Source organism: Mizuhopecten yessoensis, unplaced genomic scaffold (genome assembly GCF_002113885.1).
Source record: "Mizuhopecten yessoensis strain PY_sf001 unplaced genomic scaffold, ASM211388v2 scaffold9157, whole genome shotgun sequence".
Taxonomy (NCBI): domain Eukaryota; kingdom Metazoa; phylum Mollusca; class Bivalvia; order Pectinida; family Pectinidae; genus Mizuhopecten; species Mizuhopecten yessoensis.
The window spans coordinates 1,941,414-1,956,735 of record NW_018407907.1 but is presented as its reverse complement, the minus strand read 5'-3'; the positions used below and the strand labels follow the sequence as shown (position 1 = coordinate 1,956,735).

The 15,322-nt window shown below is 33.0% G+C and overlaps 1 protein-coding gene across 1 annotated transcript in view; it reads left to right on the top strand.

Moving 5' to 3' along the window:
* The first annotated feature begins 1,423 nt into the window (after positions 1-1,423).
* LOC110457498 (beta-hexosaminidase subunit beta-like) overlaps positions 1,424-15,322 on the top strand; it is an 18,785-nt gene continuing 4,886 nt past the window's right edge. Inside the window, exons 1-13 of the mRNA XM_021508807.1 lie at positions 1,424-1,510; positions 2,715-2,880; positions 3,732-4,178; positions 5,444-5,553; positions 5,896-6,006; positions 6,305-6,406; positions 7,115-7,220; positions 8,152-8,362; positions 10,073-10,186; positions 10,705-10,791; positions 11,826-11,916; positions 13,867-14,023; positions 14,994-15,090. Of these exons, the coding sequence (XP_021364482.1) occupies positions 2,718-2,880; positions 3,732-4,178; positions 5,444-5,553; positions 5,896-6,006; positions 6,305-6,406; positions 7,115-7,220; positions 8,152-8,362; positions 10,073-10,186; positions 10,705-10,791; positions 11,826-11,916; positions 13,867-14,023; positions 14,994-15,090 (1,796 nt within the window). The 5' untranslated portion in view covers positions 1,424-1,510; positions 2,715-2,717. The remainder of the gene's footprint in view (positions 1,511-2,714; positions 2,881-3,731; positions 4,179-5,443; positions 5,554-5,895; positions 6,007-6,304; positions 6,407-7,114; positions 7,221-8,151; positions 8,363-10,072; positions 10,187-10,704; positions 10,792-11,825; positions 11,917-13,866; positions 14,024-14,993; positions 15,091-15,322) is intronic.

The following is a 15,322-nucleotide window of genomic DNA, read 5'->3' as shown; positions in this document are numbered from 1 at the left end:
TTGACTTTAAGTATGATAAAACAAATGTGTTTTTCAGCAGAGGATGAATGTTGCAAGGGGTCACCCTAGAAAATCACTGTAATCTGAGTTTAGAGAATGACAAACTCTTGAATCTCATGGAATCAAAAAGCCGGAATAAAGGACATGATGATGTCAGCAGCGTAGATTGAAGTATGCCTAGTAGAAAACCTCGGCTTCGTAATACTTTGTTCGTCAGAAGTGATGTTTCTAGACTAAGTCCAGACCCTGAATAAAGGCTATCGGAAAGTAAAATAACTGACATGCAAAATTCGAAATCTGGAAGGCTTGTTACTGCCTAGTAAATAAAAGGAAATATTTAAGAAACAAATAGTCATTTAATCTTTAACCTTTTTTATAGACCTTGTATTGAATTTAATGATGTTGTTAAATAAGTAATTAAGGTTAAAAATTAAAATCATAGTGGAGAGCTTGGAAAATAATTTCGGAACCTGTGTTCACAGGTATCTATAAAAATGCTATTTATCGCTTGTCATGTAAAATGTGATTTCAAATTATCGAAACTAAACCCTTTAAAATAAATTAAAGATTATACAGTATAAAGTAAAACCTGGTTACACTTTCAGCTTTTGTACAGAGAGGTTTTGTCTTTTGAAAGGGGTTTGACGATAAATTGAATGTATGTATATATGTAGATGAATTCTTAAAAAAAACCCAAGGAAAAAGGATATTGGAATATGTTAGTGGTAAACAATGTGGCAAATGAAACGAGGGGCATTATTTGAAGGTTTTACTGTATACTTGTAATAGTTCACATTTACAACAATACCCTAAGGAATCAACTTTAGCTTACAATATGTCTTCTTAAAAAAGATGTCCAGAGATTACCTGTGAATGGAAGTCAGAATGTGCAGTCCATGGATAACCACTGGAGGGTAGGAAATGACACTAATAGATAGACAATACCTCTCAATAATGGACAAATGACTTAACGTAATTGTACAGTCGACAGACCGGCCCCACTATACCTCTTTAACCACGCTATGTTGGGCTCACTATGTTGTTCCAAAGTATTGTTAGCTTAATGAATCTTTAGAAAACCAATTCACGAAAACAATTGAAATGCATATATGAATCAACAACATATGTGTACTTATTTGGATTAAAAATTATAACAATTACACAAAAGAATTATTAAAAACATTTTATATCACAAAAATATGATAGAAACATTTTAGTTCTATCAAGTCTTAATTCCATTCAATGCTTTTGGTTCTCTGTTAGACCACGACGCTTAATATACGCAAAACTTCATTCCGTGTCACTGATCTGATAGAATATCGAATATCGGATTTATGTCTGGTCATTTAAAATGACCCTGTACTGGTTAAAACCTAAAAGCACTAATCAAAACGATTATCATTGTATTCAGGAACACCTGTACTGTAGCTTTAGAGGGTATGGAATGTATTGTATTTCATTGACAAAGTAAAGTGAAGAAAAGGCGTTCTACTATCAAATTCCCCAACAGGTAAGTTAATGCAATTTTTCTTGTTTGCAAATTTAAATCATCAGGAACAAACAACCGTTTTATGTTATTTTAAATAAACGTATTAGAATAGCGTGTTATACATGTATGAACTTATAGTTACAATTCGATTTAAAAAATGTTGTTCTTTATATTTAAATAAAAGCAAACCTCATGCTCATTTTCACTAAAAAAATAATCCATTTTAATTATGCATCTGATGCTGTTATCCTTGAGAATGTAAATGATTATGCAAGTCTTGTGCAATTCGATATTGCATAAATATTTGAAACTACAAAGCCAGACGAGTAATCTTTCTTTGATAGACCATCATTGATATTCAGAAAGGCATGCCCGATAATAAATAATATCCAATCGAATGCGTTTATGTTCAGCAATAAGATCTGTTTATCATTGTGTGTATCACAATTGAGATTATCAAAGTTACCAGTGTGATTATCACTCATATTTAAATCTCACACTTTTAAGGTTTCCTTATTTTCATTACTCAAAATTTAAAAAAAAATATATTCATCTTCTTTATAAAACTGTTATTGATTGGATTTCTTTGAACAGAAGATAACATTATATAGAACGTTTTTTCATAAAAAAAGGTATTCTGACTTTCACGCCGGGTGATATTATTTCACACACACTGGATTCCATGAAAAACTTGCAGTGGAAGATTTATCATAGTTATAGTATAAACTGATATAGACAGTATAACGTATATAAAGTCTGAATGTAATTTTCATCAATACAAACTGACATTGTGCAATGGATTCATATTCAAGTTAGTAATTTGATATCAAGGTAAAGTGACCTAATATGTTAAAGTATAGTATTGCCGATATCACTAATTATGAAAATATCAGTTACACTTTTTTTTCAATAAAATTTCAGATACATCATATCTTGAGACGCATTTTACAGAATTATTTCCGTTTGTAATTTGAGTATTATAAAACAGAATGTTCAGGGGTCGAACTCAGGACCTTAAAACTGTATATGCTAAACATTTAAATATTTGAACACCTTGACAAGGGAAATTAGGCATAGAAAAAATCCATTTTTGTTGTCTCATCGTCCATATCAAAAAGAAGAAAACTCGAAGTCGGGGAAAGCAGCTTTAAATTGAAAATCTTCTTAGATGCATGATACCCTTTTCCTCAACTGTTTAACCACATAGTTTACTGTCTTTTAATAGGTGATGAGATTCGATGAATGCCTCCTTCTTCTGACTGCGATTGTATCCACAGTGCGATGTCTGCCGCTAGGTGTCGCACTTTACAAGGAGGCAGATCTAAACGTCATAGACAAATTACGAAAAGAGATATCAGTCTGGTCTCAAAAGTCGACATCTCAAGGAAATGGTCAGTATAAATTATCCAAATAATTCCAATTTAAAAATAAACCAAATAGTTGACAAACAGTAACTTTTGAAGAGGGTTTTAACAAGCAAAATTTACCTAATTAAGGATATCACCATGTGAATAGAGATCCGACACGGTATTTTGCTCGTGTACACAATACAAAATACCTTATGAGACACATTTTGAGTGAACATGAATCCGAAACAGAAGCTAGTTAACATGAAGCAGAGCTAGCATTTCATGTTATATGTGGTGGTGAAAGATCTTTCACATCGATATATGCATGTTCTACTGGACAGTTTTTTTCCATATATTTCCTTCATGTGAGAGTGTAAAAGCATGTAAATTTCGAAAGCAAAATTTAAAACATATAAAAATAAAAAAGACACAGGTTAGAATACAGTAATTAGAATTTCAACAGAATATCAGGTTGCCTTGGTCTGAAGTACTGTGAAATTAAAGCCATGAACATTTTGAATTTTTTTTCTCTCCCAGAAATGATATGTCAAAAGAAAATATCCAATAGGGGTTTAACAGAGTAAAAGACATAGCAGATGCGTTTTATTTCAATTTCGTGAGCGTTTTTAAAAAAAAAATATATTTAATGAACTAACTGATATTGTCAATTTACGTCTAATTTACTTTCAGTAAATGCAAAAAAATCACTTCCTTTACAGGATGGATTCTTTAAAGGGATACATTTTGTCATTTAAAAAATAAATAAATGTGTTACTGTATATATTTCACATGTATGCTACTGCTATGGTAGGTGATATACAAGATAGGCATTAACTCTGCTATGCAAGTATCTGCATATTTTAACACTTTAACACGTTTGCACATTATTATAGATACCACCAAGTCTATCAACATTGACGACGTTATCTACTGGCAAAGAGGTCCTGACAGTTATGAAGTAACTTTTAATGGTTTTCGGAGTCCGGTCACCATCCGTCGGTCCCTCAGATCCTCTGTAGCTGAGCCTTGGCCAAAACCACGCGTGTTCAAGCCGACGAGAAACTTTTACAGAATGTATCCCCAAAATTTCACCATTGTGGTCAAGTCACATTCTTGTGACATCATAGATGACGCCATTCTTCGCTATAACAAAATAATTTTCGAAGATTCGATTGAGGTTTCAGAGGAAAATTATTTCAACGCACCAAAATCGAAAATCAAGAATGAAATGAGTCATGAAAACTTGTTGTACTTTCTGGACACACCTTCCGTACCTCATGTGCACATACGCGTGAAAAAAGAGTGCACGGAATATCCTAACGCCACATCAGATGAGTCATGTAAGTTATTGTAAGGGAGTGTCAAATGTCGAAAATAAGCGTCATTAAAACATGTTGTTTTATAAATGATGTTTCTCAGTTTCGAAACGACTTATAAGCCTCTTTTATTTACAGTACCCATTTTGCTGTAAATTGGCTTGAACAACTTCATCATTTCGTAAACATTGGGGATAGGATTTAATAATCGATGTGGTATATTATCATCGAAACAGCCTACTTAAATTATATATGCAATCATACATATGTTATCGAATCCTTTCTACGAATAATAAAACAATTGTTTTGAATTTAAAACTTACCATTCATTTCTTTAAATTACAATCAAGTATATATACAAAAAAATGATCGTTATCTAATAACAATTTGCAAATAATAGTATGAATATAACCGTAATGTCAATGCGTCTCTGGAACTGTAGTACATTATGAAGTTGTATAAGATCAAATATGATTAGAATTTTACCATAGATATTCACATATTTGAATAATAATAATATGCAACATTTGATACAGCGCCCTATCTAGCTAGAATAAGCCAATATAAAGCGCTTTACAGTACATATATATACAGTTAAACATAAATTTTGATGGGGAGTGGTGTTTAATGAGATGCTGGCCAAAAAAGAGTAAAACTTTTCGAATGTATATAAGATCTTGAAAAAAATCGTTAAGTTTTTTCATGGTAACGCAAAACATACGTATTAATTAGGAATTTTCATGCTCTCCAGATTCATCATGATCGACTTGTCCTGCAACAGAATCAATTGTCATTTCTTACTTTATAAATGTCTTCTTCAACTCGAATAAAGCTGTTGGTGACATGCACTTCTCTGTGAAATATGCAAGAAACACTATGGCGGTTGGTTGGGTGTTTGTATAGCATTTAACGCCATTTAGTTTAAACTTTCTTTTATTCAAGTATTTCAATTTATACATATATATGCAATATCTATAAATATATATATACAGCCTTTTGTAACAAAACACAAAAAAGGAAATAGAAACAAGTGTCTTAGACACTTATGTAAATCTATCACCTTTAAGGACGCGCTACCGTGACGGAAGGCAAGCGTAGAGAAGTCAGTAGACGAATATCCTGTTTCGTCCCGCCTTTTACGTGGTTGTTAATGTTGCCTTTTCAATTTGTTTGACGTTTCTATGGTCCTATTGTTTGTTTCTTTTTACTGTGAATTTTTGTAATTTGTCGTTGTGATGAGGCTTCTTTCATATGCATTGCACTTGACTCTCCGCTTTGTTCTATTGTAGATTTACTGACGGTGACCCCTACTGGTGTCAAATTGGATGCAAATGAGGTGTGGGGTGTGATTAGGGGTCTAGAGACCTTGAGTCAACTAGTGGTCACTAATGCCGGACAGGTACGTAATACTGTGTAATGTAACCTTAAAAAAATTATCTTTAGGTTTGAAAATTCGCGAATAAAGAATAATTAGCTACAGGGAATAATACAGTTAAAAATATCCTGCAGAGCTGTTTTTCGCTGTATTTAGATTTTATTTTTTTTGCAATTTTCGCGCTGACAATTGTTTCCGCGAAATGAACAGAACTTAAATTTATCCAGAAATCTTTTACAGTAATTAAACATAATCAAAATAAAAAAAATAGAAATAATAAAAAACACACTGTCGGTTCTTTTGCTTTAGTTAAATTCATTTATATATTAAGACACATAAAATAGATAATGATTGATGTTTTTTCAGTTTTACATCCATGAGGCTGTAATACGAGATGCTCCCAGGTTTAAGTATAGGGGGTTTCTTCTGGACACTGCCAGACACTTCATCACGAAACAGGTCATACTAGACGTGCTGGTGAGTACGTATGTAACTCATAATGTCGAAGACTTCTCTAAATTTATTATCGTTGACATTTTATCACAATGGAAATATCATCAAATGAAAGAGAGTGAGAGACAGACAGAATGAAAGAGAGACAGACAGAACAGAGACTAAGACAGATACAAAAAGAGAGACACACACAGGTGTCAACTAGATAGAGAGAAGAGGTTTTAAATTATAAAACATATACTCTCTACACTTATATAAACCGAAATATTTTATGATTGAAAAAAATAAATTCTCATGTTAGATACTTTTTTTTATTTTTCAGGAAGGCATGGCCCAAAACAAGATGAATGTACTACATTGGCATATGGTAGACGACCAGTCTTTTCCCTATAAAAGTGATATTTATCCAGATCTCAGCAAAAAAGTAAACCAAGTTGCGTTTACCAAAAACACTTAAACAATTTTTGTAAATAGTTACTGTCAAAGTTCTGTTTCTCGTAACAAATTCGTCCCGAAAAAAATGAAACCCGCGAAAATATTATCTGATGCGTCATGGAAAGCAGACATGGAATCCATAAATAATAGATCCTACGACATCAAACATATAAACAAATACGCGAAAATATCGGCCTGCTGGATAAAGGTTAATACAATGGATGTACAATGTAGTTTTATTGGTAACAGCAAAGATTGATTCATTTGCTTTCTATTTCGGTGGTAGTTTCGCATAGAAGAAATATGTTTCTAAATAATCAGAGGCCTTAAGATATTGAGAACATTAACAGTAATAGAGAGCATAGTTTTTGCTACAGTTGAACATGTAAGAATCATTTTGAAATTATTTTAAATATTTCTAAATTGATTGGTGGGCATATAAACGATATATAAAGAAAGTCCTATTTAAATATCAGTGGAATAAACAATAGCTCAGTCTTAATAACATTTAAGAGTTAATTAAACACGGCAGTCATTTTGAAAGATACTCTCTTCTGATACTGTGGAGGTTTCATTGAGAAAAAGCAATGTCTTTCTAAAAGTCGAAGTTAAAGACTGTATAATTTCCGGAAAACCCACTTTCATGGATAACTTTTATTCACTTCGAGATGTACGATCCGTATTTACTTTCTTTAAGGGTGCCTACCATTCAAGCATGGTTTACACTCGGAATGACATTGCTGATATCATCGAATTCGCACGGCTTCGAGGGATTCGTGTGATACCAGAATTCGATACTCCAGGTAAATATAAACTAAGATTTTCTTTTCAAATGCAAAAGTCCGAAGTTTTGGTACCGGAAGTAGGATACAAATAAAATGAGCACACTCAAGTACTCAGGAAAATAATCAAGTATGTATTTAAATGAACTCCTACCAAATAACATTAAACATACGTAGAATGATTTTGTTACGATTTCTATGATGTCACATTTTCGCGACTTGTGTGTGCTATAAAATCTAGAAAAATACAAAATATTATCAATATTATCTCGCCTGAGATATTCAACACGTGTTTTACAATTCTGAAGTATTGCCATTTAATCCTTTTTTTTTTTATTAAATGCTTAAAACTGAAAGTCATTTGTCGTCGGTTAGGTAACAGATTTGCTAATATACAGGCCTTGCTCATGCACTGCATGTTCCAACAATTGTGAAATTTAAACACAAAGGGGAAAATGAGATCCAACGTCCGCTTAATGTTGTTTAGGGTAGTTCTGCGTACCCTAGTTTGTGAATTCCTAAATTGAATTCAATAGTGCGGCCATAGTTATAATCGAAATTCAAAAGGAGAGATGCCCAGACAACATACAATGGGGAGTCTCGGCACATTTAAAATACAATAAAATTTGCAAATATTCCCCAACTGTTGTTGTCTTGTTATCTTTTCTTTTGAGTTGTGAAAGTTGTCAAATAAAACTTATTTTAGGATTATATGTTGGAATTATTAAATCGTAAATCTCCAGTTGACATGCATATGTAGTTATGAATATTAAAGTGACTTTGACCTTATTGAATGACCGTATTGTTGAGTCAGTTATGACTCCCGAGTAATGCACTTTAGCTCAGTAAACTTTATTTTCACTTTGAGTTTTAGTGTATTTGAATTGAAATGTTCAGATTAGATTATTTTTGAAATTAGATCCTAGTATACGAAACGGTTTTCTTTCACTAGGGCATACATATTCGTGGGGGTTTGCCGACCCTGATCTGTTGACTCAATGTTACCCTGGTAAAGAGGAGACTGTACCTGGTTTCCTGGGCCCCATGGATCCCTCAAACGAACACGTGTTTACGTTTCTGGCCCAGTTCTTCAAGGAGGTACTGACAGTGTTTAAGGATCCTTACATTCACCTTGGCAACGACGAGGTATTCACGGAATGTTGGTGAGTTCACACAACTATATGCACCCCTCATAGCCTAGTTTATTAATTGATTGTAATTTATTGTCGCCATTTTGAATCAAAAGAAAAATATTTTTTATGTTTTTAATTTTAGAGAGGCGTTCAAACTTAATCAGAATTTGTTATTTGAGTGAATATTTTGCTATTTATTGTACATGTACATTGCATTGATGAAAATCTGAATAAAAAGATAATTATAAAAACAAAAATTAAAAAAAGAAAAACGTTTTCTTTGAGCTCATGGATTAAATTTTACATTATGTATTCTTTGACCCATTGACGATAAAGACAATTATTGTTGCATAACACAGGTGATCTCATCACTACGCATTGATACAGTACAATGACGAAGCACAGGACGTACGTTTGTACGTTTACGTCCGCCGTCAAACATCCCTCGATATAGTTTTGTTATGTTCATATGAATAAACATTAATTATTATTGGCTTGATTTTAAAACTTAAAAAGGTGTGTAAAGTATGTGATAATTATATACGAATTGCATAAATTCTACAAATTAATTTTGAAAATGGAACTATATTTTGTTAGTTTTGTAGTGCTGCTGTTGCTAGGACTCCCAGCGAAAGTTTTTCATTTTCCCGCTGTTCTTTCTAACAAATGTAAATATAAAGACTGATTTTTTTTCAACATTCATGAGGTAATACAATTTAACAACATTTGCTTTCTGGACATATTGACGATGAAACGCGATTTATTTCAAATATGTCCAAAAAGCCTATGTTGTTATGACCTCATGAATGTTGAAAAATAAATTACAGTCCTTAAAAGCTGCCGTGCAACTTTCAGTAAGTTCCGTGTGAATGTTGCCTTTAGCTTTGAAATATGTATTTTTTGACCACATTACTGCTTAACATTTCATTTAATATGCAAAATAGGTGACATTGGGATTCCGTTTCACTTACTTTATCTATTAGTTATCTTTTCATATAGTTTTTTCTTACAGAGGTTTTAAATATGTTTCGGTCGACATAAAACATACAAATATTACAATTCCTTAGAACCTAATTGGCGTGACTTCATTTTTCATGGTGTCTTCTGTTATGTTTTAATGTATCCTTAAATATTGTTGTTGCACTGTGTTTCCATTTCGACTATGCGTTCTGATTTTGTCTATGTGCTGAGATGCTTTAATATCAATTTCTTGTATTTAGAAAAAGTAACAAAGATTAATATGTACTTAAGTACTGTTACTCTATACCGGGAAATTTCCGCCCAGTCAAATGTTTGCGTTTCGACGGTAAAATCCATTTTTGCACAATGTCAATTTCTCCTTTAACGTCTAATTATTAGTAACACATATATGGGGACCGCGGTGGCGAGGTGGTTAACGCGTCTGACACTCTGCTACCACTAGCCCTCCACGAATGGGTCGTGGGTTCGATACCAAAGTGGGGTAGTCGTCAGGTACTGACCGTAGGTCGGTGGTTTTCTCCGGTTACTCCGGCTTTTCTCCACCACCAAAACCTGGCACATCCTTAAATGACCATAGCTGTTAATAGGACGTAGAAAACAAACAAACCAAACCATTATAATTACTATGTTTATTATCATGCTCATACCGAAAGGCAAAAAAGGCGAAAATTAAACTGCAGTGGAAATTTCCCAATGTACAGTATGTCATTGATAACGTACAATGTATTTACTATGCTTTGTCTAATATCTCCAATTTAGGGCATCGAATCCTAAGGTTATAGGGCTATTCCAAAAACTTTATTTTGAGAAAGGAATGGAGGAAATTAAGACTGCACACAGTACAGACAACTCAACATTACAGGTTGATATACGGTAAGATTTTACTCCACGTAATAACTTTTTTTTTCTCAATATAAATAATTTGCGTTACAAAAAATAATGAAGGTATTTATTTATAACAATAAAATATAGTTTACCTTAATATCTCATGATAATGTCCTAATTATGAGCTATAAATATCTAAAAACACTGTTATTTTACTCTAAAGAGCGATGGTTGGCAATGGTGCGCAACACATAAAGGATATTTGAGTATAGATCACAGCCGGGATAATGAACTTTTATTACTAAATTTTAAGGAATGCATTTTGGTTGCTAGCGATAAAAGTTTTCATATCCAATACTTACACTTTCGACCTCTTGTAACACTCAAATGATCTAAGAACTATCCCTAGTCTTGTCTACTTTAATTTCCTTGGTACCGAAACAATTTATTAAAACATTTATCCTAGGAAATACTATATTACATAATCAAATTATTATTCTTTCAAGCAAATTAAATAGTCCTGCTATTCGGCATATTGACTAACCATTTATTTGGTTCCCTTTCAGACTACTAAACAGGGGTTTGCGCACTATGTCAGAAGAAGAGCAGGACAAAGTGTTACCAAAATATGTTTGGGACTATTATGTTAAAAGGTCAGCATTTCTTTCATATATCTTATAATATTCCTCAGTATACTATTAATATAGCCTGACTTATATTAAGAAATATAAATTAATTCAAAATAACTTTCGTTCTTCGGTAACCTCCATGTGTATATAATAAGTTAAGTCACCATTGTTTGTCATTAACAAAGTACATGACACAAATCATTTTAACCAATACGAAGAAAATGCTTAGAACTGGTATATATATTTCTAAGTCTAAAACTCCTTCGGAGAGGAGATGTGTGTAACACTATAAAGAAGTTTACATCAATAAACATAGGATATTTGTTACTGTCTACATCCAGGAAATACGCCATTTGAAGAATAACCTCGAAAAATGAAATTAAGATATTTTCAAAATGATTTAAATACAATATCCGTGTTGTGCGCGTATCGCCTTCCTTAATAAGCGCGATTTGTTTAAGTCGCAACTATGGAGACACTTTGATATATCGTAATTTCTAGCTTATTTCCCGCTCCATTGGATTGCCAGCACGCCTCAAAATATCATGTTTAGTAAGAAACGTCTGCAAATTTTTATCTCGACAGATGCCAGATGATGATCAGAAACATATATGGAATATTCAAAATTTTCTTTAGAAAAATTTCCTCACATATTTCCTTATGTGTAACAGCAGCGTTTAAAACGTCAATTTTTCCGCATCGCTCATAGAAGGAAATCTTGAAATGCAAAAGAAATATACATCGTTTTTCCAGTAATATGAAAACATTATGCCACAAAGACATGGCGGCACAGTTTTGTTAAATATATATTTCATAAACATACCAGGCAAAGCAAACACATTCCTCTACTGCATTCAGCTTTGATTTTATATACCATATTTTTGTTAATTTTGATAAGAAATCAATCAGCCCTATGCTGAGTCTATTTTTCAAATGTTAAATTTAGGCACATACTGTAACCTAAATGGATAAGTTTACATTGAACTGATCATAAACTTCATTTACAACAGTACACAGCTAATTTGTGAAATAAGTTAATAATTATCTTTCCTTTGAAGATTGCGAGAAATGTTCAAAAAGTTGGAAGAATTTAGACAAGAAAAGATGGAGTTCATTATGTGGGAAGATGCCCTTCGTGAAAACATTTCGGTTCGTACTTTAATCAATAGCAATACTTGAAACTGATAATTTGATCAATTGATAATTTATACATCAGTAATGCAGTTTCAGTGTTGACTGCTACAGAAACAAACATATTGACAGGAACCAATACAGAAATGATATTCCGAGCTTAGGATCAGGTTACTTATTGGCACAACGACATAGAACTTTATTCGTGGCTGGAGAAAAATCAAATCGGAAGAGAATTTAAGCATCATGTATTTTTATGTACAAATTTTGTTAATTACGAATACAACAAATTTAATATAGAGTACCAAATACAACTACTTAAGTAGAAATATGCATAGATAACAATTCCCTGCTTTATAGCTGAAATTTCGCTACCTTAATTGAATGATTGTAAATCAGATACTGTAAAATCAGATATTTTTCGTAGGGCTCTAATTTCACGGTTTAACGACAAAACACCATTATGTGGGTACATGGATTCTTGGATTACAAGTACCTAATCAAACGGAGAATACATCAAACTTGTAATCATATCGTGGACCTATGCATTCCTGGATGAAGATTTCCCACGAAATCAACGAATTAATGTTCCACGAAAATGAGTGAATTTACAGTAAAGTGTTTTTTTTCTCTTATATAAATTTAAAGAAAGGTTGGAAACTAAAACTGGACAAAACGTTTTTTTCTTGGTATCAACTTCAAAGTTTTGTATATTTATATTGATATATAAACAGGTGAACGTATGAATTCATTAGTTATCATGGTGTTCTAAGGTAATACCGTGTTCTAAAAGGAGGGGAGATATTTTCCATCGCACCTCGGCTAACTCTGCATATCAGCTAAAATAAAACAAAAAGAAAGCAAATATGTAGGTCAGATAAATCTGTATGAGCACTTGGCAGTTAAGAATAAATTGTAAAAATCATTGTTTTTGACCATAATAAAAAAAGAAAATGTACTGTATAACATGAAATCCGGGCTATGTATGACCTTTTGTGGTTGTGGTGTTTGCTATGGGACAACAACAAACCATACAACACACTTAGTTTATATTCTTTACAAATGTTTGTTTATGTGGGGGTTAATGGCTTTAAACCACGAAGAAAAATATCCACGAACAGTTCATGTAATACAGTATAGATAATAATTAGCGAAAGATTTCTGACACCGCTTGATACATCTCGTTAAAACGTATATTGACACTCTCAATATAGAAAACAAACCTATCCGATACATTATATACTGTGAAACCAGATATTTGGATCGGGCCCAAATTTAGTCGAATCTATGAATTCATGGATGACGAATACCTATTCAAACAGAGAATTGCTCTATATTAAACTTGTAATCACTTCGTGGATCTATGAATTCGAGGATGAAGATTATCATCGAAATCAACGAAATCAAAAACCACACGAAAATAAGTGATTTCACAGAAAATGCCAAGGTGTTTTGATTTAAGTAGTTTTCGTTTATTTACCTTGCCTTTCCCATTAATTGCTCTAAGCCAACATACGTGGCTTAGGTATGATCTCACCCACCACTTAATTAATCTCGTTCACTTTTCAGGGCAACGTTATATATTTATTTGCTTTTCTCGTAGGTCTCTGTAATACCAAATATCTGTGTACACATTTCAAAAACGCTTCGTTCTATAATAATACTACAGTCCTGTTATGTACATTGTTGTCTTCCATACATCAAAGAACACTATTTGACAGATACAACTCTATTGTTGCTTTCATGGCCATTCTTGATCCAAAAGGACACCAATTTCAAGGCTTGGTGGACAATTAGCTACAAGATTTTCTAAAACAATGCGTTTCTGTTGTGGTGCAAAGAAAATGGTAGTCTCACTGTGCTTTTAAATACCGGATAACGCCATTTCCTAGGCAAAACATTATGAATCGGGTCATTTATTGATATATTTGCATTATAACCTTATTTTTCACCTTTTTACGGTAACAGATTCCAAAGGACACCATTATCCAGGTATGGCGGACAGACAACTACCTAAGGAGGGTGTTGTTAGAAGGATTCCGAGTTATATATTCTTACTGCTGGTACCTAGACCGAATAGATCCCGGCGTCCACTGGCGCAAGTTCTACCAGTGTGACCCTTACGGTAGGTATCTTACCCAGTAAATATTATCGTAGAAACACAAAAATATATACAGCATAAATAATTCTAGTTTTAGAATTACGCGGTTTTTGTAGTAATATCCAATCCTCTCATGTGTACATGTCACATGAAGTGTACATGTCACATGAAGTGTACACATGAAGTGTACATGAAGTGTACATGTCACAGCTGGTTCTCCCCTTCATAGCCTGATTTTGTGTCTGGATTTATCTGTCTCCAGCTTTATGAACGTTTCTTACTTTGTGGCAATTCCTTTGCTTAGTTAGTCCATAGTAAAGCATTGTTGAAGTTAAGATTTTTTTTTTTTCGTAAATTAAATAGTGCATTCCCTGGGGAAAAATGAAGGTAAGGAGAGTTCATGAAAATGGGAGCTGGCTAGATGCATCATGTTGACCAATAAACTACTCAGTTAGTTTTTTTCTAACTAACAGAAAGGTCGCAATTAACACTGAAGAAATGTTACGCCATCATCATGACATAAATTCCAACTCTGTCATCGACAGAAACTGAAAAGTATCTGGACTAAGTTTATGTGTGCCTGATATAATTCTGCCATCGCTCCTTCCACAAATCCTTACCATTTTAGATATAGATATATAAATAAGATTTGATTTATTACTGATAAGTTTTATACACGTGTTTAATTTATCTTTATCAAGACGACATTGTGAATGAAGCGCGGTTGCATTTAACAATATTATACAATTGAATACTGAATATTAAAGCTATTCTAACCAAAGAACAACTTTGATGTAATGGATTCAAAATGCAATACATAGAAATATAATCCTATGGAATAATAGAAAAAAATGTCCCGATAAAAAGGAGCGTTTTTTATAAATTATATCGTTTTGAAGAAGTAATAAAGAAATATTATACTTTGTCCTTTTTTAAAATAGTCACGAAAATATTATTTTGACTCCTGTGTTATGTTACCCAACTTTATCATCAGATGGTGGCCGCTACGCGAATGACAAGGCCATACTTGGAGGAGAAGTATGCATGTGGGGAGAATACATGTCAAGCGAGATGTTGATGAAGTGGCTTTGGTATGTAAACACTTTGTTGCTAACGAACAGCAATTAAATTCTGTGTCATACGTCTCTTGTCAAAAGTTCCACCCTAAGAATCTAAACCCAATCATTAGTGAATGATAACATGGCTTGGTAGTTTGTTTGTATGTGCACTTTGAAAGTAAACCCCTTAAAGTTTTAGGAAAGAATACGCCTACTATATACAACTCTGTGATCTTAATAGGAGACTTATGTGCCACCCCCCCCC